The sequence below is a fragment of the Pyrus communis genome, chromosome 4, assembly GCF_963583255.1.
Source record: "Pyrus communis chromosome 4, drPyrComm1.1, whole genome shotgun sequence".
Taxonomy (NCBI): Eukaryota; Viridiplantae; Streptophyta; class Magnoliopsida; order Rosales; family Rosaceae; genus Pyrus; species Pyrus communis.
In genome coordinates this window covers 3,583,908-3,606,389 of record NC_084806.1, presented here as the reverse complement: position 1 = coordinate 3,606,389, position 22,482 = coordinate 3,583,908, and the positions used below count along the sequence as shown (strand labels likewise).

Here is a 22,482-nt window from a genome sequence, read left to right as displayed (position 1 = left end):
ATTGAGGACATAAGATTACTTACACGATTTTTTTATATCTTGGACTTGTATCTTTCGAGAAGCGAATTTTTTTTGCTCATGTCATTGCTAGCGTTGAATACTCCATTCATGATTCTTATATTTGAGATAGGATTTTACCCATTATTGCTAGAAATACTTTTCTCTTTGATTATTTGAAACATGTTGAAATTTTTGTGAAGGGGTTTGGTGAAAGGGATCATCTTCAGATCCTTTCCACTTAATCTATCCTCTTCATCAAATAATTCAGGTTCTTGAAATTTGATCAAACGATTAAAATTATCATAACTTTTAAAGTGGGCCCGTATTTTTAGCCGTTGGATCAAATTTCAAAGATCCAGATTATTTGATGAGGATGATTAGGTAGAAATGATGAGAGAATCCCCTTCTGTTTCTCAAAACGCAACCGTTTCCTTGTTTGCATTGCACCGAACGGTACGTTTCTTTTTTCTTCCGGAAATGAAAAGAAAAAGTGAAAAGAAAAGGCAAAGAGAAGTCCGGAAACATTTTGACAGCGACGTGCTTGAAATAAATAGTATACAAACTGGAATTATTGGAGAGGATTATCTTCTGATGGACAGCAATTAACCAAATGGATTATGATTAGCACTGAAAACAGTGATTAAAACTAATTAATCATCAATAGAAAACTAATTAATCCGGTTGCTAATGACGGCTAAATCACAGCCGTCGATTCGATTCTATTTATATCTCGACGGTTAGTTGTAGTGTTTGCATACGTTATGGCGTAAACATAATACAGCCAAGAACTAAAAATTAATTATAAATAATTTAATAAAAAGTGCAAGAAGCGGTAAATAACAATGATTCCCAATTAATTAATTTAATGATTTTTTCTGTCTAAATCAACGAGCCTCTGGATCTGATGATCGACAACACGAACACAAACAAAAATAATAAAAAAACAAAAAAGCTCAAAAATAACTAGAATTCCTATAAATTTGGACTCACAATAATAGCTGACTCTTTCTCCGGTTTGAGGCTTTGAATCTCCACTCTCCAACGAACCCAAAAACCGGTAAGCATTTCCCCAAAACCCTAGTAATTATCAGTTTTCGGAAATGGGTTTCTGTTTTTGTTATTAAATTCGATGTCTTTTTTGGATTTTATTGCTTTTTGTTCATGTGTTGGATGATTGGTTTGATTTTGCTTTTGATTGGATCGGATTGAAAGTTTTTGGAATTTCCATTTCGGGATCTGGAATTTGGTCAGTGATTTGTAAAAATGGAAAGTCATGGCATTTATTTTTGAGCTAATGCTCTGTTTGGTTGCTGGGAAAAGGGTGGAAAATTGAGAAGTGAATTTGGAATCTTGTCAGTGGATTCTGTTGTGAGATTTACTGGTAGTTTTCTCAGCATCCAAATGGAGATTTTTGATTTGGGACTTTATTGTTAGGAATTTAATTTTGTGGATCTTTGGATTTTGTTGCAGGTTGGTCTTTTGCTCAACACTTGTCATTGTCCATTTCTTTCCGAATTCGGCTTTACATTCGCTGTGGGAAGTTTTAGAATTTTACTGATTCGTAATTGAGTACTGAATTGTGTTGGGGTTGTGATCTTAACTTTGTGTCCAAGTAAGGATCACTATGGATTTACAGACTGATTTATGAGTCTCTTGGCGCAATCAGAAAGCGAAGATTTGTGTATGTCGTTGTGGAAGAAGTGGAATTTATTGTTTCAATGCTTGTAGGAATTGTCCGGATTCACGGCAATATATATAGAAGCTTGTAGTTTATAATAGGTTATGGTTTTCGTTGTTCTTGGAGATTTAAGTGCTTGGTGAACTAGTGGGGGTTATTTTGGAATTCTTAAGTCAGGTTTTCATTACTTGGACATGAGAAGCTCCTGGTTCAGTAAACTCTCCCTCATTTTTGGCCCTAGACCGCCACTCAGTTGGTTACTCTTGTGTGTTGTTAGTGTACTCGCACTAATTGCAGTGCTGGGATCATCTTCTTCTCATACATTTGACTCTTTAACTATCACTCCAGTACCCGACATATATACAAACTATAGGAGGCTAAAGGAGCAAGCGGCGGTTGATTATCTGGAGCTGAGGTCTCTTTCATTGGGGGCTAGTCGACAAAGAGAGCTTGGCCTTTGTAGCAAAGAAAGAGAAAATCACGTGCCTTGTTACAATGTTTCAGCAAACCTTTTAGCCGGGTTTAAAGATGGGGAGGAGTTTGATCGGCATTGTGAAGTATCAAGAAACAGAGAACGGTGTCTAGTTCGCCCTCCTAAGGATTATAAGATCCCCCTGAGGTGGCCAGCTGGTAGGGATGTGATATGGAGTGGAAACGTGAAGATAACCAAAGACCAATTTCTTTCATCTGGAAGCATGACCAAAAGGTTCTTCCCAGTTAAAGTTATATATTTGACCGCTTTTAAATAAGTGATGACTCAACCCCAGTGATTTAAAACATTTACGTTTTTCAACTGTAAAAATTGAATTAGTTTCTATGTTGTTTTTCGTTTTTCGCTGTGAGTGAATATTTATTTCTGTACATAATTATTCTTTAACTTCTTGATAAAAATATTCAGGTTGATGCTACTAGAAGAAAATCAAATCGCCTTTCACTCTGACGATGGTCTGATTTTTGATGGTGTCAAGGATTATTCTCTTCAAATTGCAAAGATGATAGGTTTAAAAAGTGACTCTGACTTTCTTCAAGCCGGTGTAAGTATTCTTTGGGAATTAAAGTCGTAATTATCAGTTTTTACTCTCTTCGGCAGCGTGACTGTTAGATTTCAAACAGGCCAGAATTTGTTAACACGTATCTCTGCTGTTGTCTCATAGCGCAAAAATTAAGTTTATGTTGGAAGCAAAACAAACCAAGCTACTTTTGCTTCCTGTTGGTGACAATGTAAAGTCTGACTGTTGCGTGATTTATTTTAATACATCTACTTTAAACTACAGGTGCAAACTGTTCTGGATATTGGTTGCGGTTTTGGTAGTTTCGGAGCTCATTTAGTATCACTGAATGTAATGGCTATTTGTATTGCGGCATACGAGGCAACTGGCAGTCAAGTTCAGTTGACCCTTGAGAGAGGTCTTCCAGCAATGATTGGAAACTTCATTACAAGACAGCTTCCTTACCCAGCATTGTCATTTGAAATGGTTCATTGTGCTCAGTGTGGTATTGTTTGGGACAAAAAAGGTAATTGGGATTTCCATTGAGCATATTTCTTCCTTTGGAGTTGTCCTTTGCTTTTTTCCAAATATCATTCCTCTAATGGAACCTTAATTAATTCATGAATCAGATTCGATGTTGCTTTTAGAAGTTGACCGGGTACTCAAGCCCGGAGGCTACTTTGTTGTAACCTCATTGACAAGCCAACCATATGGAAGTTCATTGAGCATGAAGAATAGCATGTTCACAACGATGGAGGAATTGACCCCGAAAGTCTGTTGGACTCTAAAAGCTCAGCAATATGAAACTTTTATCTGGCAGAAAACTGTGGATTCTGATTGCTATGCATCTCGGTGAGGGTCTCTTGTGAATAATTTTCTAGTTTGACATGTGATAATCAGTACTGTTTAAGGCTTTGGTATTGACTTGCGCCATTGAGCTAGAGTATTTCAAGAGCTCCACTTATTTCTTTTCCACTGCAAAAGAACCTTACTGATGCTTTGCTTTTTATTATTTATTGTAGTAAGCAGGGTGCTCTACCAGTTTGTAATGAAGGGCAAGACGTTCGATCATATTATAAGCCTCTCGTATCATGTATAAGTGGGACCACCAGCAAACGCTGGGCTCCAATCCGAAATAGGTCCTCTAGTCCCCATCGATTGAGCTCGGCTGAGCTTGAAGTTCATGGAAAGTTTTGTTGCATCATCATTCAGTTCTACACTTCACTTCATGGTGTTCTGCCAGCATATTGATACCCTTTTACCCTTGCAGGAGTTCAGCCTGAAGATTTCTTTGAAGACTTGCAGGTTTGGAGATCAGCTCTGAAAAACTATTGGTCTTTGCTTACACCCTTGATTTTCTCTGACCACCCGAAGAGACCAGGCGATGAAGACCCATTACCTCCATTCAACATGCTACGCAATGTGATGGACATGAGTGCTCATTATGGGGGTTTAAATGCTGCTTTTCTGGAGGAAAGAAAATCAGTGTGGGTGATGAATGTTGTGCCTGTCAATGCTCCCTACACACTTCCTCTCATTCTAGATCAAGGTTTTGCTGGTGTTTTGCATGACTGGTAAGTCGGTTTCAATCTCTTCACCTAAGTTGATATTAGAAGATTTTTTCTGCGTAATTCAAATGCACTGTTTTTACAGGGAAAAAATAAAGTTAAGAATGGTTAACTCTTTAAGCATGGCTGACAAACTTTGAATGTAAAAAAACTAGGACTCATTTGTTCTCTTTATATCCTATTTTCTTGAGTAGAGTCAGTAGTTGTGATCCATTTAAGCTTTTGATACAGGTGTGAACCATTCCCGACATATCCTCGAACATATGATTTGCTGCATGCAGATGGGCTGCTCTCACATCTCTCTTCAGAGAGGTGCGGCATGATGGACTTATTCTTAGAGATGGACCGGATTCTGCAACCTGAGGTATTTTTATTTCCCTTTTTTGCGTATGTTGCCAACTTTTAATATTTCCATGTTATGTGTGAAATCGATCATTTGGGGACATGAATTTATGACTGTTTGGCAGGGATGGGTTGTTCTCTGTGATAAAAAGGGAGCTATAGAGATGGCGCGCATCTTTGCTACACAAATACGTTGGGAAGCAAGGGTGATTGACCTTGAGAATGGGAGTGATCAACGACTACTTGTTTGCCAAAAACCGTTCGTAAAAAAATGATTATTTTACTTTAGGAGCCATCATCGTTGCGGACGTGTACAATTGTTTTTCCTCCTTTAGCTCCGGTAATTTCTCTCATCTCTCGAGAATCAAGTTTTGATTATTCACCGGAGTCCAGTCTCCTGATTTAGTTGCAATAAGTTATCAGCCCTAGGACGTAGGAGGTTTACAACGGTAGCAGGAGTTTTTTTTGGCTGTGACATCGACTTGCAAGGAGCGAGGAGCGATGTGGAGTTTGGGTAAATCTTGAATTAACTGTCATTTTTGTTCATTTTCATTAGCAGATTATGATCTGGGAAGAAAATGTGTCTCGTGATCAGAATCCGAAGAACCTCGAAGGCGATCACGAGTCATTACTGGAGTGAGCGTGTGTGGAAGCTGTAGATTAGAATATTTCGCACCGAAGTAGCTGCAACTCGTGTATTTTTTGTCAAGGCGTCTGTAGCAATTCATTCGTCCATTTTTTTTTCTTAGGGCAAATTTTTTTTTTTGGTCTTATTTGTTTATTCATTTTAATATTTGTAAGAACAAATCCTTGCTGTGTCCAAAATTAAGAGTCTGGACACATACATTTTCGTGTGATCATAAAACATGCTGAGTTGAACAATACAGGAATGAAAAATGCATGACCGTTTGAATGGGATCAAGGCATTCCTTGGTAAACAAACAGTATCATCTAATAGATGAATGTACCTCTTGATCAACCAGTATCTTAGGTTTTATACAAACGTTAGTATAGCCGTGGGATATATTGAAGAATTAAAAACAGAGAAGAGTTTTTCTCTAAGGTCTTTTATTCTTTGTTGGTCAAATTTCGGATCGTGTTTTGAGAGTATGAAATATATGAAGTTCGTCAGAATTTAAAGATTGAAGTTCGTCAGAGCCCCCAATTGCGTAAGATGCCAAAATGTTTTCGTTTAATACCATATGCTTCAATTTAGGTGCCCTAATAATAAATTTGAATATATCGAGGCCACGCCATAGTACATTTCATAGTTGAAATCTGAATGGAGCCTCAACGAAAAGAGTTTCAAAGTCTCTGGGCTCACCCTGAAATGCCGATCAACATCTGGAAATTTGTCTATCATCCCTTCAAAAGCCAGCTCCTCAAGTACCGGTAGAAATTCTGCAGGGATGGATAGGTGGGTTAGAAATTCTGCAAGTACCGGTAGAAATTCTGCAGGGATGGATCTGATAGGTGGGTTAGAAATTCTGCAGGATGGATCTGATAGGTGGGTTATATCCACTTTCAAAGACTTGAGAGAGAGGAAGACGGCACCAGCTGACATTTGAACCATCACTTTCCTCATAGTAAGCGACACAAGGTCTGGTGAAGTGTACACAATTTCAGGCAAAATTGGGTTCCCTCCCTCCCAAGCTGGAGCAACATCAATATTTAATTTCTTGGCACGACGATCCTGTAGTGCTATCCGGATCAGTCTCATGATTTCTTCAACCCTTGTCCACTCCTCACAAACCAAACTAAACCCTTGTAATTGTGTTGCCGCTGCCACCGGATGGCTAAGAAGACCCTGACATCAGGTGTCAACGGCAACACAATTACAAGAGTTTAGTTTGGTTTGTGAGGAGTGGACAAGGGTTGAAGAAATCAAGAGGCTGATCTGGATAGCACTACAGGATCGTTGTGCCAAGAAATTAAATATTGATGTTGCTCCAGCTTGGGAAGGAGGGAACCTAATTTTGCCTGAAATTGTGTACACTTCACCAGACCTTGTGTCGCTTACTATGAGGAAAGTGATGGTTCAAATGTCAGCTGGTGCCGTCTTCCTCTCTCTCAAGTCTTTGAAAGTGGATATAACCCACCTATCAGATCCATCCTGCAGAATTTCTAACCCACCTATCAGATCCATCCCTGCAGAATTTCTACCGGTACTTGCAGAATTTCTAACCCACCTATCCATCCCTGCAGAATTTCTACCGTTACTTGAGGAGCTGGCTTTTGAAGGGATGATAGACAAATTTCCAGATGTTGATCGGCATTTCAGGGTGAGCCTAGAGACTTTGAAACTCTTTTCGTTGAGGCTCCATTCAGATTTCAACTATGAAATGTAATATGGCGTGGCCTGGATATATTCAAATTTATTATTAGGGCACCTAAATTGAAGCATATGGTATTAAACGAAAACATTTTGGCATCTTACGCAATTGAGGGTCTTCTTAGCCATCCGGTGGCAGCGGCAACACAATTACAAGGGTTTAGTTTGGTTTGTGAGGAGTGGACAAGGATTGAAGAAATCACGAGACTGATCCGGATAGCACTACAGGATCGTCGTGCCAAGAAATTAAATATTGATGTTGCTCCAGCTTGGGAGGGAGGGAACCTAATTTTGCCTGAAATTGTGTACACTTCACCAGACCTTGTGTCGCTCACTATGAGTAAAGTGATGGTTCAGATACCAGCTGGTGCCGTCTTCCTCTCTCTCAGGTCTTTGAAAGTGAAACACAAAACCCTTCATAGCTTCTGTATTTGGACTCAACATCCCAATCCGATGTGAGGAGAGATTTTATGGTGGCGAGGAGAGAGGATGCCTCCGGCGGGACGAATGAGGATTGGGCGTTGCGGCGAGGAGAGATGTTTTCACCTTTGTAGACTGGTTAGGGTTTTGTAGTTCAATTTGTTGTATTATTGTACGTTCGAAGAAGACATTGTAAGAACTCAAGATTTGAAAACGATAAAGAAGAATTTTGAGCTAAAAAAAAGGATTGAGTTTAGTGTGAGGATGGATGTAGGGATGTAGGGTTTATATGCACAAAAAAAGAGAAGATGAGGTTCTGGACAATGTCACGTGGTACTACGTGATTGGTTGAAAATCTTATCGAAATCTTGGCTAAATTATTGTAAATAGGAAGTGACACGTGGCGTGTCGAGATTGATTGAAAATCTTATCAGAAATCTATCTACAAAATAATACATTCGGATAATGACACGTGGCGTGACAAGATTGGTTAAAAATCTTATCGAAATCTCGCCTAAATTATTGTAAACAGGAAGTGACACGTGGGTTGTCGGGATTGGTTGAAAATCTTAGCGGAAATCTATTCACAAAATAGTACGTTCGGATAATGACACGTGGCGTGACGAGATTGATTAAAAATCCTATCCGAAATTAAAACTATTTTTTTATTTATTATTTTATAAAAAAATTATTTAATATTTTAAATGGACTGGGTGCCAGCGTATTTTGTAGGGGTGGAGATCGTTTGTGCCAGCGCATTTTTAGACTGGATGCCAACACATTTTTTTTGGGGTGGAGATGCTTTGGCCTATTACTGTTCATTAGGGTCTATTACTGTTCATTGAAGTAGATAAATGGGCTGGGTGCTGACGCAAAGTCTTTAGGGATGAAGTTGCTCTTAAAGGCAACCAAAGATGGTCCCACCAAGAGCAAGTAATTTCGGACTACAGGCTTTAGGGTTTGCAAGTGTGTGTTCAATTTCAACCACCAAGACGGAACGATTGCAGACTACGTTGAGGTAAAAAGCATCGGAGACGAGACTCTATTTGTGGGCGACAATCACTCACTCTCTAATTTGGCCTCCAACATACCTACATGCCGGCCGAACTCCATATACTTCACGGACGATCTAGCACCATCATTTGGCAAGTTTAAAACATCTGATGGAACAAGACCAAGTGATGATATGGGTATCTTTAACTTGGAGGACGGAACCATCACGCAACATTACTATCTAGATTCAAGATTGCGAGAGTACATACCACCCGCGATTTGGGTAGTGCCGCCCTTTGATGGACTCTGCTAGTTTCTAAGTCTTGAGAGATTTTTTAGTGTGCTTAGAATACAGGTGGTACACTAATTTTCATACCCTAAAGCCTGTGTAAAGCCAAAAGTTAATTACTCATCTTTCTTTTGCCCTTTACATCATTACTCTATCAATGTGTTCAACAAGGGATAGTAAGTGTTTCGGTTTCATCTTGTCTCTCGGATCTAGACTACACTCGGATGTTTTAGTATTCAAGTTATTATTATAATTATATTTTTATAAAAGCAAACATTAGAGGGTGAACAACACATGGAAAACCTTGAACAACACTGCCAGAAATGACAGACTACATAGAGAAGTTGGTGGTGTTGGGAACACCCGATTCGGTTGAAGAATCGTAACTCTACACACCATCTCAACAGAACGTATGGCTAAAAAACGAATCTCAGAAGAAGGAGATCAAAACCCATATGAACAAGAGGAAGGAATGTTAGAAATATAAGAAGAGGATGGCAGATTGAGTTGTAGAGGGGGAAAACACATCAGAAAATGGAACAGAAAAAACAAAACAAGAAAGGGGAAATTAACAACCGACTCCAACCAAAACTAGAGTCGCCTACACCGATTTTGAACAGATTAGAAACTGTTACAAAAACAGGAGAAAAACTCTCACAGTAAAAAGAATGTCTCTCAGAGAGAAGGGCCTAGAAAGGTTTCATAATCCCTAGACTGGATTCGGATTCCCAAGTCAAACCAAATCCATGGACTCTGATAGCTTCTAGGCTCCTAGCAAATATTGGAGGAGAGGGAATTTGGTGTTGAGCTTTCGACCGTAAAGATACACGCTCTTTTTTAATTGATTGGGTCACAAACCCTTTTTAAAATTCAACATTTGAGTATGAACAATTAATATGTTTTCATTACTCTTGTCAGTTGTCAATTACGATGTTCATGAGTATCCACAATGTCTTTGCAAAATTTAACATTTGAAATGCCTAAAGTTCGATTTTTATAAATAACAAATTCGATACCTAATTTTGATTAACACAGTATGTGGCTTAGTTGAAAACTAGCTCTCGACCCATCATTGTCTGGAAAAAAAAGAGCACCATGTGCCAATGAAAAAATTTTCAGGCTGCCCAGAACACGACTCGATACACCAAGTATCATATAAAAGTGGTTAAAATTTTTTTTTTAAAAGTATCCAACCACTTATACTATGACACTTAGTGTATATGACTGTGTTCTATCACACTGTAAAATTTCTGTATGCCAACATTACAACTATCTCGCTTATGTGACATCCCTTGTGATGACATACAATCCGATTGGGATCATTACATGTTGTTGGTAAGAATTAAGAAAGGTGTTCAATGGTGCAAGGTAAAATCCCGAAAAAGCCCCTCCGAGAGAAGGGCAAGTATTCAAAGGCCTCCCTTGCCAGTTCTCGCACACTCGCACAAAAATAACAAAAACTGCGCGCTTCCTACTCCCAGTGTCGTCCTCTCCTTCAAACATTCGAAACGGACGGTCGAGATCTGGTCAGGGGCACCCCGCAAGTTGCTCGATGTTTAACAGCAAAAGTCTCTCTCCTTATTTAAACCCGCCATTTCCAATTTCCTCGCATCTCTCCACCCTCCCCCTATTGTTCCACTCAGTTTTACCATTCATCATCGTCTTCCTCTTCGCTTTGATCAATCATCATCTCCCATTTCTCTCTCTGAAACGAAACGATGGCGTCGCCCAAGAAGGAGAGAGAGACCCAGGTTTACTTGGCCAAGCTCGCCGAGCAGGCCGAGCGATACGAAGGTCACTCACTCACACCTCACTCTAATTTTCTCCATCTTTTAATCCGTCGCTGTTCTTATGTGTGTGTATATATGTATATGCATATGTGTGTACGCATGTGTATATGTTTTTATATGTTAAAGCAGGCATTGATCGGATTGTGAGTGTTTCGGCGTTGTATCGGATCTTACAGGATTTTGCATGAAATAACGAATGCCTTTGTTTTTGTTCCATTTTTGTTGCATTGGAGGAATTCCAAGTTCTTATAATTCGATCGTTACGTTTATATGTCAAAGCTGGCGTTGATCAGATTGTGCATGTTTCAGCATTTGTATCGAATTTAAAGAATTTTTATTAAATTCCGAATGATTTTTATTATTCGTTAGAATTGATCAATTTTTTTTTTAAATAGTATGGAATGTATTGTTTAGATTAATATTGAACAATGGAAATGAATCGAACGCGTTTTTATGGTGTTCGGAATTGAATGTGTTTCTAGTTTGAATTGGTTTTAAATGAATGAAGGATATATACCCGGTGATGGCTAATTGGTCGTTGTTTCGGTTTAGAATTTGATCGTCCTTTTTTTCGGAATATATAGGGAGAATCAAACGTATACACTTTTATGCATAGTGTTGAAGTGAGTGGAAATGATTTGCTAGCCGTATGTCAAGATGAGTTTCTCTTTGAATTGTTATGCTTACTCGATGATGCAGAAATGGTTGAGTGTATGAAGAAAGTTGCGAAACTTGACCTTGAGCTGACTGTAGAGGAGAGGAATCTTCTTTCTGTGGGATACAAAAATGTCATAGGTGCTCGAAGGGCCTCTTGGCGCATCATGTCGTCCATTGAGCAAAAGGAAGAGTCTAAGGGAAATGAGCACAATGTCAAACTGATCAAGGGTTACCGGGTGAAGGTGGAGGAGGAACTCTCCAAGATTTGCGATGACATTCTGTCAATCATAGACAAGCACCTGATCCCCTCTTCCTCCTCTGGAGAGGCCACTGTTTTCTACTACAAGATGTGAGTCACGTTTTCCCCTAGTAGTTTACTCCAATGAATGCGTGGAATATATTGCAAAAGGGAAAAATTGCAAATATATATCGGTTCAGGAAATTTTCTCCGTTTCCTTGTTGGCCCTGCCTAAATGATAGGTTAAAGAGTACAAAGTCCTTTGGTTCTGTTATCCTATTTTTCTTCATCTTGTACTGACATTCTTCATACTGTATTTGGAATTTCTAATTTTTTTTTGTGACCAACAATGGCGTGCATGTTTCAGGAAAGGTGACTATTATCGGTACCTTGCTGAGTTCAAGACCGATCAGGACAGAAAAGAGGCAGCTGAGCAATCACTCAAGGGATATGAGGCATGTTTAATTTTACCAATTTTAACACAAATGGATGTTAATCAGTGCTTATGTATGTTTCATTCTTTTACACTTGTTGTCATTTGATGTGCTCTCCTATTCCCACGTCCTTTCTCAGGCTGCCTCAGCCACTGCAAACAAAGATCTCCCTTCAACCCACCCGATCCGTCTCGGTCTAGCCCTCAACTTCTCTGTCTTCTACTATGAGATTATGAATTCTCCCGAGAGGTATCAGTTTACGTCTGTTATCTTTTGATTATTTTCGTTGAAGTAACTCCTGAGATGGTCGTTGTCGTCGTAAACTTGTAGGGCTTGCCATTTGGCTAAACAGGCATTTGATGAGGCAATTGCAGAGTTGGACACCTTGAGTGAGGAGTCATACAAGGACAGCACCCTTATCATGCAATTGTTGAGAGACAACCTCACTCTCTGGACCTCTGATTTGCCTGAAGACGGAGGTACAGCATACCTCCATGCCTGATTAACATGCATTTACATTTTCAGTAAAACCGCATAAATAAAAATTGCCAAGTAACACACATTTACAATATCAATCCTTCCTAATTCCAAACCATATAAAGTTCCATTCCTTTTGAAATCACTGTACAATTAGAAAGACTTCGAAAGACTTCTCTTTATCTTCAGCTTCTCCCATTCTGAATGTGAAACAACAACGGGCATGCTGTTGGTGAAGGGATACGGGAATCAAAAACTGTATGGACTTTTAGGGTAGTATGTGAACGAAAGTGTGCGTAGGTACACATACGGAAGGTGCCGGTATCTATGTGCAGGCACCAGCACGGTAGAAGTTTCTGTTCTGAATCACAATTCAGATGGAAAAAACCTAATGTGAAAGTGGTTTTGTGCAGGTGATGACAACTTCAAAGGTGAAGAATCCAAGCCTGCCGCCGAACCCGCAACTGCTAAGGTAAGTGCTTGCTACTTTTTCTTTGGGGCTTAATCGGTATGGATTAAATCAATAACTAATTGTTACTTCGGATAAAACACAGTAAATCTTGCAGCATTCACGGGCTTACCTGAAACAGCCCAGAAAACGGCAAGTAAGACCTCTGCAAAAGGCGATCTTTTAGCTTTTCTCACTCAGTTTTCGCGAGGGGATTTGACTGAAGGACGTAGACATATTTTTTTTCGATATTAATCCTTCTAGGTTCCAAAGAAAATTAGGATTTGATCAATTATCTGTTCTTATTTTTGTTTCTGGACTGATTGTTTTGTCTACATGTTAAACTTCGTACGTTAAGAAATGGATTATTTTCTCTTCTTTTTACTTTTGTAGTCCCCTTGCTTGTCTTGCCCGTTTGATATGAACTAGACTTTTCCCAATACAATATGTATTTTGTTAACGATGGTGAGCATTGTGTCACTACGTTTTGTGGATTGAATAAGTTTGGTTTAATTTACCCCTTACTTGAATCTTTTAAACTCATTCAATTTTCAATCATTGAGATGGCGATGATCACTACTAATAACAAAAAGGAGCAATTCTTATCTCGTCAAAGCTGGTAAAGATAAAATAATCTAAAAAAGTAATGTTAGGTAGATCAAATTTGCAAACTAAATGATATGGTTGTAAATGATTGTATTATTAATTAAGTGTTAATTAACGTGCTTGTTTCTTATTGGTGACACATCATTTGGTTTAAAAATTTTGGTTTCCCTAGCATTACTCAATCTAAAAATCTAACGTCCCTCGTAACAAAAGGTGGCAAAAAATTACGGTTTCTAGAACATTTATAATTTTTCTCTACGAATACTTGTTCTGCAAAAAGGAAATACATCACATTGTGAGCCACAAAAAATGCTGTTAAGATGGGAGATTTAACCATGTACCCATTTATTTGTTTCCCTTACATGATGTGCGAGCGAGATAGAGAGAAAAAGACAAATAACCGGTTGCATGCAAGATTTTGCCCGTTGGGACCGAAGGGAACGTACGCGCGGACCTCAAAGAATTGCAATACAGAATTGCCGCCAAGAGTTTGTATATAGAACAGTAGAAACAAAGTAATTGTATGCACTTTAAGCCAAATTCTACGCTGATATAAATGACATGAGGCATAAAATTCATATTTATATGTAAAAGGTGATGGCATATCATATCAATAAGAACGAACTGTCGTTTGATCCCTTGAATTATTATTCCAGTTAAAATTGATTATCTGAACTATTTTTTAGGTAAATAAACCCTTGAACTATTTGAAATCACCCAATCAACCCTCACTGTCAGATTCGATGAAATTTTATCTATTTTGCCATTCAATACTGACACCAATTTACCTTTAAGGGTGAATCACGTGGCAATATTTGAAGTGGATGAAATTTCATCAAATCTAATGGTGATGAGTCAATTGACTAATTTTAAATAGTTCAGAAGTTAATTTACCAAAAAGATAGTTCAGGCAGTCAAGTTCAAATAGGATAATAATTCAAGCGTCAGAACCCCTTTCAAAACTGTGAATCAACATCAACCTCCCCTGCTGAGGTTCAACCCTCAAATGCAAATTAAGATTTTTCGAATTAAGTCTTACATATTTGCAAAAACCACCATAAAAATTGTATAGTCAAGGAAAAGGACTGGATGACCGGCATCCTATAACATTAGAGTCAACAAAATACGTTCGACCGAAATATTAATCTGTACAAAAATAATCAGTTATGGTTCTTCCTTGACGAAGAAATTTTGAGGCAGGCAAAACTCTTCCTCGCGATTCAGGAAATCCATCTCCTCGTCGTCTGGTTTCTGAAATTCAAGAAAAAATTGGTAAAATATGTAGATTTCAGCAAGTCTAAAGAAGAACAAGAGATAAACACACAAACAATCCCTTGGGACCATTTGAACGTTTCATTAGAAATAATTTCAGTAGTTGTTTATCTCAACTCTCGCACCAAACTTCCGTATACGTGACCTCATTTTCCAACATTTCCTCAAGCCTACTGAATAATGCAGCTGTCTAGTACCTATTCACCTATAACGCGGTGCAGAGATGCGCGTATATTTTGTATTTTGAGAGTCGTTCTACCTCAGTATGAAGCGTCTAGTTATTTTTAAATCCCGTATTCTGCAGTTGGCACTGTGAGTGTTCATTGTTGATTGAGTGTACACAAAAAAATTACCGATGAACGTGGATATTAAGTTCAACAGTACCATCATAAGATAAAGATCACTGAGATATGAAAAAACTGAGTTAATTAAGTAAATTAGATACCAGCATTTCCAAGTTATAGAACCTCTCTAGCAACTGCAGAACCTCGTCAGCAGAGAAGTGTCGATCAAAGCTGTGAAAACAACACAACAATGAGTAAGGCGATGTAAATGGCGATGTATTATAAACCCACAAACGAAAACGTTAAGTGGAACAAACCTTCTTCGAAGAAATTCCATTAAACCATAAAGCACGAAATGGCGATGTACGCCTGCGCCCAAACAAGTAGCGGATTGCTCATATATTTACTTTACTTGCTTGTCTATTTACGAATAACATGATAACGTAGGAACAAAAATGGAAGAATGCATGAGCGACTAATCCTAGCATTCCTCAAAATGGAAACGGTATTGTATCATTGCCTAATTAATCACCCGTCATGCATTAACTCATACACATAATTTTTTGTCCAATGTTGATTTACTATAACTCCCCTTATATTGACTTGAACCATCAGATTCCAAATTCAATTTTGGTAAAAAGTGACAACAGTACTCTTGAACTTTTCCTACCAATGACAGCCGAGCCTTATCTCACTAAGTAAGGTTAGCTGTATGAATCTTATAATGCCAATGTGCTCGGTTTTGCGTCAAGTCTTCTGTTAGTCAGAAGAAAAAAAGATGATAACTTTCCCTCCAAAAATTAACGAGAAATATTGACTTCTTAGCATTTTCTGGGTGAAAAATTCTCCATACGAAGATTGAAGATGTTAATTAACCACCCATTTTTACAATCTAAATTGATAATTTGCATAAAATTGTGACAAAAATCACCCATATAACTAACCAAAACCGGAACTCCAGAGATAATAAACTGAAATATGAGCATTAATTAGAGAAAACCTGCCTTTTAATTTTCCGGGAGGGTAAATTTCAATAGCTTCTAACAGTTTGAGCTCCAATTCAACCTGTGATTCCTCCTATTACATTGACCATAAAATTTAAAGCAAAAAAAATATAAAACCAACATATATATATATATATATGTGTGTGTGTCTGTGTTTGTATAGAATCGAGAGAGAGAGAGAGGGAAGAAAGAGGGACCTTTAGGAGAGAAGAAGCAGAGGAAGGGGGAGGTTTGCAAGGAGAGTGTACGGACATGCCGTCTTGTTCCTCTTCCTCTCTGCCGTTGCCACCACTCCTTTCCATTTTAATTCGATCGATTTTATGTGATAATATTTTTGAACGGGAAATTTCTAACAAAATTTTGAAATATTTATGAGGTAGTAGCAGTCATACCGAGTTTGGAAGCAAATCAAGCTCTGTTTTTTTATTTAGGTTTTCCATTTTCTTGATCCAAAACGATCGCTGGAAATTGAAGTGGCCTTGTTTTTGGGCTTTTGGAGCAAAGCCCAAGTTTGTCCTGGTCTTTTTGTTGACTTAATTCGTTTGAGTTATTGGATTGGACCTGGCCCAAAATAAGTAAATTTTTCGATAAACGACATAAACCGCGCGAGTGTTTTTTTTTTTTTTTTTTTTTTTTTGTGGAAAGGCGTTACGTGGTTAGACATGTAGGGTCATCCAACAGCAATTTTCCACATCACGAGTGGAGCCGGCTTAATCAGAATGCATGTGTGTGTGTTTGTGAGAGAGAGTGGGGAAGGAGTGGAGCCGGCTTAATCAGAATGCATGTGTGTGTGTTTTTGAGAGAGAGTGGGGAAGGGAAAGAGGCTAGCTACTCTCTTGAAGTTTTTCCACTAGTTTATGATGAGAGATTTAAATTCATGTTTAAAAGAAATGACACTTTGCCTTAATCGATTAACGTTGGTAAATCACACGATAGTGATAAGAAGAAGGTTAAAATAGTTCTGTGAGTCTTTTCAACTCTTGAGATTAACTGTCGTGGCAAAACCACTGATTGATTTTTTTATTTTATTTTTTAAAAAAAAAAGAAAAAGAGGGAGCTTTTCTTGACCGCAAAAGGAGAATAATTTGTCTTTTTTTTTTTTTCATTGTAGCAATGAATGCGGGAACAAATATGTTCTAACAAATTTAAAGTAGGTGAGCTTCCAAGCTAACTAGTTTTTAATGCATTCAAAATTGGATAGCTTTGTATTAAAAAAAAAGGAAAGAAAATCAAATGGATACCTTAAAAACGTATTACTATCAAAATGTAAGACTCATGTGTCTGCTTATATATGCAGCTCGTTTTATGTACCGAATATTTCATATAAAATTATTATGATCACTTCGTCACAATGAATTGCAGATTTAAATATGAGAGGTTTCGGTGTTAAAAGTTTAAGTTATGTCTAATAGGAACAGATCTAAGCGTGCAAAAAAATTAATCTTAGATTCATCGACATCGGGGATTCATTTTGAAACCAAAGGCTGATCTTCCTCAGTAGGAATTGAATGTTGTCACAAGGAAAGTTGAGGCATTTCGTCGAACATTTGATGGGATCAACCAAATTATATTATACACATGTCAACAAATATTAACGTATTTCAAAACAATCTGATGAGTACTATCAAGTAAATTTATCAAATGCTCTCGACGTAACCTGTCAATGTTACACACAACAATTAAATTATTTTTTCAATGTGAGAGACCCGTTGCGATAACATTCTCCTCGAAAACGATGACAACAACATCAACAACGATGACAACATAAACATGGCAACGACCATGGTGCCGATAACGGCAGGCTGACAAAGACAAGGCCAATTTGTCACTATTTAATTTGTAACAACTTCCATTTGCATACGTCCGACACCATGCGCCCTTTATTTTTTGTCTTTCTTCTTCTTATTATTTGCATTGTAGGAAATAAAAAAAGGCAAATAACATTTCTCTAGTTGGGGATATATTCAATCCAACAGGATCCTTTCTGGATTTTTTTTTATGAAAATCTTGAGAATTTGTAAAAAGCGTTCATTCATTTTACAGTGCATTCAGTTTGTATTAAGTATTGTTTGTATTTAATTTTAAATAAAAATATTTAAATAATTTATAACCGCACGATATACGATGAACGGACAAAATTAAAGGGTCCTTCAGATCCTCACAATGAGGATCTGACGAGGATTTGGATTCATATTCCATGACCTAATTATATATCTAATTAACTAATGAACGATTAGATTTCAACACTAAGATTTAATTGTTACAAAAAACTAGAACATACGACTATCAACTATGAGATATTCAATACCACAGTGCATTGTGGCCACTCGGTTACCTTTCATGTAATTCATGCTGGATACGATCCAAGCAATAAGACTTTAACTCTCAAAAGAACATGGTTTGGTGAAATATATGACATCAATCTAGCTCAATCGTAAGTTAAAACTCGAATATACTTATCCAATCAACAATTTTAACAAAAAATTTATCAAACCTAATGAAATTCAAGCAAAATAGAACAAGAACATTGAGTTCAAAGAATAAAACGTTGCAAAATGAATTTCAAAAAGTGAAATGTGTTCGTATTTGAATAATTGAATGTAAGAGGCAAATCAATAATCAAACCCCCTCTATTATGCGCATAGCTAACCCTTTATAGAAACAAACAAAAAGAGTATTTGATTGTTTGAATGTGTTTTTGAAATGATTGAAATGTTTTGATGAAAATGTTTTTAGAACCAATCATTAGTAAAGCGGTAAGTAAATCTTAAAAAATCACTTAAAGTGCTTCCTGAAAAAATGACATAACCGATGTTTATTTCAAAAAGCACTTTAAGTGTTTTTGAAATTCAAAAATATTTTTTCTAAAAGTATTTTCAGTCATTTTAAAAGAACATTTAAACGAGAGTTAGAGGAGAAGCTTAAGCTACAAGACAAAAAAGAACAAACCAAAAATTAAGGAGGCATATTGTCTATCCTCCTGTTTGGGTGCCATTTTCATCCTCTCCTATTTGTGCGGTCACGATTAAGACACGTTAATATTTCATATTCCTATTATTTTTTATCTTATTATCTCTATAAAAATATCAATACAAAATATTAACATAACGTAACTGTACAAAATAAATAAAAAAAAAGATAAAAAAGGCATCCGGACAGGAGGGCAGACAATCTGCCCTCTGCCCTCCAAAAATTAAAACAAAAACGCATCTCTCTCCCCCCTCTTTCACCATCCAGTTTCTCAGTTAATAGTCTCTCTCTCCATTATTGTCTGCTCTATGATACCTCTCTCTCTTTCTCTCTCTAAAAAGCTTTCAACTTTTTTAATCCCAGCTCTGCTCCTCATTTAGTCAAGCTCTTTGGGTGTCTGGGTTTCCAGAAAACGAAAACAAAAAAGAAATCATTTTCTCTGTTTTCTCCGCATCATATTTATATTATAATATAAAAAACCCTCATCTCCTCGTTTCCAACGTTCATAAATGCTTTAATATCGTTCCATACCCTTTTGTTTTGCCCAACTTCTGAAAAAATCCACCTTCAATTCGTCGACAATCTTTTTTTGGGGTCTGAAAAATGGCTTCATTGATCAACCCAGTTCATTCTCCAACCCGAACTTCTCAGTTTTCTTCGCTGTATTTATCGTCCAAAAAGATTTCGCCTTCTTTTGCCCTGCTCAAAGTTCGCTCGCTTTCTTTCAGAGCTTCAGGCTTGGCCTTTTCTCCGTTGCCGGAGGCTGTAAAGCCCTTACCGGCAGTTGGGTTTTCCGGCAAGGGGTTGAAGTTTTCAGGGTGGAGTCAGCAGCTGAGACGGCGGGGCTCTGTTGAGTTGCTGCCGGTTGCTAAGGCTGCAGCTGCCGATGCTGATGGTGCTGAGATTGAAATTGCTGATGGGTTGGATTTTGCTGAACCCTTTAATCTTTCTTCCTCCGTTAGTATTAAAGTTCAGAACTTTTTAATCATATGATTGGTTGCTGAGAAAATGATGTGGAAAAAAAAAAGTAAAAATCTGAAAAGAAAAATGTATAATTTCATGGTTTCTGCTGCTTTTTTCTTTGAGCAAGATCAAAAAGTTGACTCAGATGAGTTTTTGTGGTCAATGTTTTCGGACAATGATGAATTTTTTGAACGGTATTAACGATGGTTTATGTGATTGTGCAGGTATGGGAAGCCTACAAAGAGCTTTTCTGAGAAATTTCCTTTTCTGATCACCGGCTTCTTTTTCTTCATGTGGTAATTTATTCATATTTAATTTATTTTCACTAATTTATGATTATAATTATTTATTCCAAAAAATCAATGCAGATGGTCATAATTTTTTTTTTCTTTCTGTTTTTTATTCAGGTACTTGTTAAATGTCATCTTCAACATACTCAACAAGAAGGTCTACAATTATTTCCCATATCCATAGTATGTTCATCCTTCATTCTCAAACTTGTTTCGATTTTCGTATAATTTTTATTTTTACTCACAATTTGTAGGATTTCCTTTCACCCCTTTTGCAGTTTTGTTTCTGTTATACATCTCCTTGTTGGAGTGGTGTACTGTCTCGTTTCTTGGTCCGTTGGCTTGCCGAAGCGCGCAGTAAGTACCCGTTTCTGCAATTGTTTGTAATCTGTTTTCAATCCGCAATGTGGCTTCTGCTAAATTCTGTAAATTTTTTGTTCCTCCAGCCGATTGACAAGGAGCAGTTGGCTCTGCTGACCCCGGTTGCATTCTGTCACGCCCTCGGACATGTCATGTCCAATGTGTCATTTGCAGCCGTGGCTGTGTCTTTCACGCACACTATTAAAGGTACGATCTAAGGACCATTTGATAACCATTTCGGTTGTGAACATGAGAATCAATCAAGTTTACAGCATTTTTTTGTTATGTTTTTTGACAGCCCTGGAGCCGTTCTTCAATGCATCTGCTTCTCAGTTTGTTTTGGGGCATCACATTCCCTTGTCCCTGTGGCTGTCATTGGCCCCTGTCGTGATCGGTAACTCTTCAATCTTTGATCTTCTGTTTAATTCTTCATTTCTCTGATATTACTCTCACACACCAGTTATAGAGTGCACATAGATCCCGCCCTTGTGTATATTTACTGAACTGAACTGAACTGAACTTCCATTTTTAGGTGTGTCCATGGCATCATTGACTGAACTTTCTTTCAACTGGCTTGGCTTCGGCAGTGCGATGATTTCAAACATTGCATTCACCTATAGAAGTATCTATTCAAAAAAAGCAATGGTAAGCATCATCTGATCGAGCTTTCTTTTGTTTTCTTCGCGCTGCAGACTAATTTAGACCACTTAAAATGTATTTTGACTTCAACAGACAGGAATGGACAGTACAAATGTGTATGCGTACATTTCAATCATTGCTCTCTTGGTTTGCATCCCACCAGCAATACTCGTAAGTTCCATCTTTTCGCAGAAATTCGGATTTAAAGCAACGACATTGCTCTTAATTCACCACAGATATTCAGAATGCTTTCCTTTGACATCAGATTGAAGGACCCCAACTGCTGCAATATGGATTTAAGGATGCTATAGCCAAAGTAGGTCTCTACAAATTTGTCTCTGATTTATTCTGGATTGGAATGTTCTATCATCTGTACAATCAGGTAAACCATTGACATACTCTCCGAAAGCACAATGTTTGATCCATACCTGCACCATTGCCCGTTTTGTAGTATTTACCATTGCTGGGGGTTACAATTGCAGCTTGCTACTAACACTTTGGAACGGGTTGCACCACTAACGCACGCAGTCGGAAATGTGTTGAAGCGTGTTTTCGTGATCGGGTTCTCCATTGTTGTGTTTGGTAATTTGCTTTAACCTCATTCAAATCATATGCATCTCAGATGATACCTCTGTTTGTTAAACAGTTTGAACATGGGTGAGTCGGGTTTATCATACGTGTTCATAAGTTTCTCGCTCCGTGTTTGACAGGCAACAAAATCTCTACACAAACTGGGATTGGAACTGCCATCGCAATTGCTGGTGTTGCCATCTACTCCTTAATCAAAGCAAACTTGGAAGAGCAAAAACGGGTAAAGATCCTTCGACACCTTAACTATTTTATTTCCATTCAAATTTTCGGTAATAAACTTCTTCGTTTAGGAGCAGCCATTTTCGCTTGAACTAACATATACATCATACTATCCTGCATTTCAGAAGGCTGCTGCAGTTTCTGCATCATAGGTTTATAGCCGTTAGAGGCTTTGTGGTGGATGCTTGAGAGAAAATAAAAGCTCTGAGAATAATAAGAAATAATAACATCGAATCGAGTCGAAAGCATCGGGAGATTACGAAATGGAAAAGCTCATTGAATTTGTTGTATTTTTCACTTCTTGTATTACCAAAATTGCAAGTGATCTACAAAGATTTTTTATCACTGTTGTAATTGCAGCAAGCACTCGACGCTTAAATTCTGATTAGGTGGCAAATTTTTTTTACGGAATTTTAAAAACCATATGGTAACCTTCAGTGATGCTTTTTTTTCCATTTAAAGCAAATATTGAAGAGGAGGGGATTCGAGCTCGGAACATCGGGACATCAAAGTGCAAGGGTAAATACTTTTAATCAATTAAGCTACAAACCATATGGTTTTATCGAATGGAAATTTTAAATACGCTAAAGACGACAGGAGAAAGAAATGGCCGAGAGGCCCGAGACATG

The 22,482-nt window shown here is 37.7% G+C and overlaps 4 protein-coding genes across 4 annotated transcripts; 3 read left to right on the top strand and 1 right to left on the bottom strand.

The window, feature by feature from the left end:
• Positions 1-856: 856 nt before the first annotated feature.
• Positions 857-5,496, top strand: LOC137731143 (probable methyltransferase PMT5). The gene is made up of 9 exons (XM_068470248.1): positions 857-1,057; positions 1,471-2,384; positions 2,577-2,712; positions 2,953-3,193; positions 3,297-3,519; positions 3,690-3,855; positions 3,940-4,241; positions 4,467-4,599; positions 4,703-5,496. The coding sequence occupies exons 2-9, from the start codon at positions 1,873-1,875 to the stop codon at positions 4,850-4,852; spliced, it is 1,863 nt and encodes a 620-aa protein (XP_068326349.1). The 5' UTR covers positions 857-1,057; positions 1,471-1,872; the 3' UTR covers positions 4,853-5,496.
• Positions 5,497-10,245: 4,749 nt separating this feature from the next.
• On the top strand, positions 10,246-13,114 carry LOC137732059 (14-3-3-like protein GF14 iota). Its single transcript, XM_068471354.1, has 7 exons — positions 10,246-10,405; positions 11,101-11,407; positions 11,664-11,751; positions 11,870-11,979; positions 12,061-12,209; positions 12,621-12,679; positions 12,762-13,114. The coding sequence occupies exons 1-7, from the start codon at positions 10,330-10,332 to the stop codon at positions 12,762-12,764; spliced, it is 792 nt and encodes a 263-aa protein (XP_068327455.1). The 5' UTR covers positions 10,246-10,329; the 3' UTR covers positions 12,765-13,114.
• Positions 13,115-14,302: 1,188 nt separating this feature from the next.
• Positions 14,303-16,223, bottom strand: LOC137730511 (uncharacterized). Its single transcript, XM_068469501.1, has 5 exons — positions 16,019-16,223; positions 15,822-15,894; positions 15,135-15,186; positions 14,979-15,048; positions 14,303-14,512 (listed from the first exon to the last, which is right to left on the bottom strand). The coding sequence occupies exons 1-5, from the start codon at positions 16,121-16,123 to the stop codon at positions 14,426-14,428; spliced, it is 387 nt and encodes a 128-aa protein (XP_068325602.1). The 5' UTR covers positions 16,124-16,223; the 3' UTR covers positions 14,303-14,425.
• A 2,942-nt stretch (positions 16,224-19,165) lies between these two features.
• LOC137730896 (triose phosphate/phosphate translocator, chloroplastic-like) lies at positions 19,166-22,195 on the top strand. The gene is made up of 12 exons (XM_068469896.1): positions 19,166-19,711; positions 19,979-20,050; positions 20,162-20,227; positions 20,323-20,401; positions 20,491-20,611; positions 20,703-20,798; positions 20,937-21,049; positions 21,137-21,214; positions 21,309-21,425; positions 21,526-21,625; positions 21,754-21,854; positions 21,979-22,195. Exons 1-12 carry the CDS (start codon positions 19,395-19,397, stop codon positions 22,003-22,005), a joined length of 1,287 nt encoding a protein of 428 aa, XP_068325997.1. The 5' UTR covers positions 19,166-19,394; the 3' UTR covers positions 22,006-22,195.
• The last annotated feature ends 287 nt before the right edge of the window (positions 22,196-22,482 follow it).

Excerpts from the sequence above, each read along its gene's own strand:
- LOC137731143 (XM_068470248.1), top strand. The coding sequence starts at position 1,873 with ATGAGAAGCTCCTGGTTCAGTAAACTCTCCCTCATTTTTGGCCCTAGA. Across the intron at positions 4,242-4,466 it reads GCTGGTGTTTTGCATGACTG|GTGTGAACCATTCCCGACAT; the intron begins GTAAGTCGGTTT and ends CTTTTGATACAG. Across the intron at positions 4,600-4,702 it reads ACCGGATTCTGCAACCTGAG|GGATGGGTTGTTCTCTGTGA; the intron begins GTATTTTTATTT and ends ACTGTTTGGCAG.
- LOC137732059 (XM_068471354.1), top strand. The coding sequence starts at position 10,330 with ATGGCGTCGCCCAAGAAGGAGAGAGAGACCCAGGTTTACTTGGCCAAG. Across the intron at positions 11,752-11,869 it reads AATCACTCAAGGGATATGAG|GCTGCCTCAGCCACTGCAAA; the intron begins GCATGTTTAATT and ends GTCCTTTCTCAG. Across the intron at positions 11,980-12,060 it reads ATTATGAATTCTCCCGAGAG|GGCTTGCCATTTGGCTAAAC; the intron begins GTATCAGTTTAC and ends GTAAACTTGTAG.
- LOC137730511 (XM_068469501.1), bottom strand. The coding sequence starts at position 16,123 with ATGGAAAGGAGTGGTGGCAACGGCAGAGAGGAAGAGGAACAAGACGGC. Across the intron at positions 15,895-16,018 it reads CTGCTTCTTCTCTCCTAAAG|GAGGAATCACAGGTTGAATT; the intron begins GTCCCTCTTTCT and ends TCAATGTAATAG. Across the intron at positions 15,187-15,821 it reads CCCTCCCGGAAAATTAAAAG|GCGTACATCGCCATTTCGTG; the intron begins GCAGGTTTTCTC and ends GTTTGGGCGCAG.
- LOC137730896 (XM_068469896.1), top strand. The coding sequence starts at position 19,395 with ATGGCTTCATTGATCAACCCAGTTCATTCTCCAACCCGAACTTCTCAG. Across the intron at positions 20,402-20,490 it reads TTGGCTTGCCGAAGCGCGCA|CCGATTGACAAGGAGCAGTT; the intron begins GTAAGTACCCGT and ends TTGTTCCTCCAG. Across the intron at positions 21,855-21,978 it reads ACTTGGAAGAGCAAAAACGG|AAGGCTGCTGCAGTTTCTGC; the intron begins GTAAAGATCCTT and ends CCTGCATTTCAG.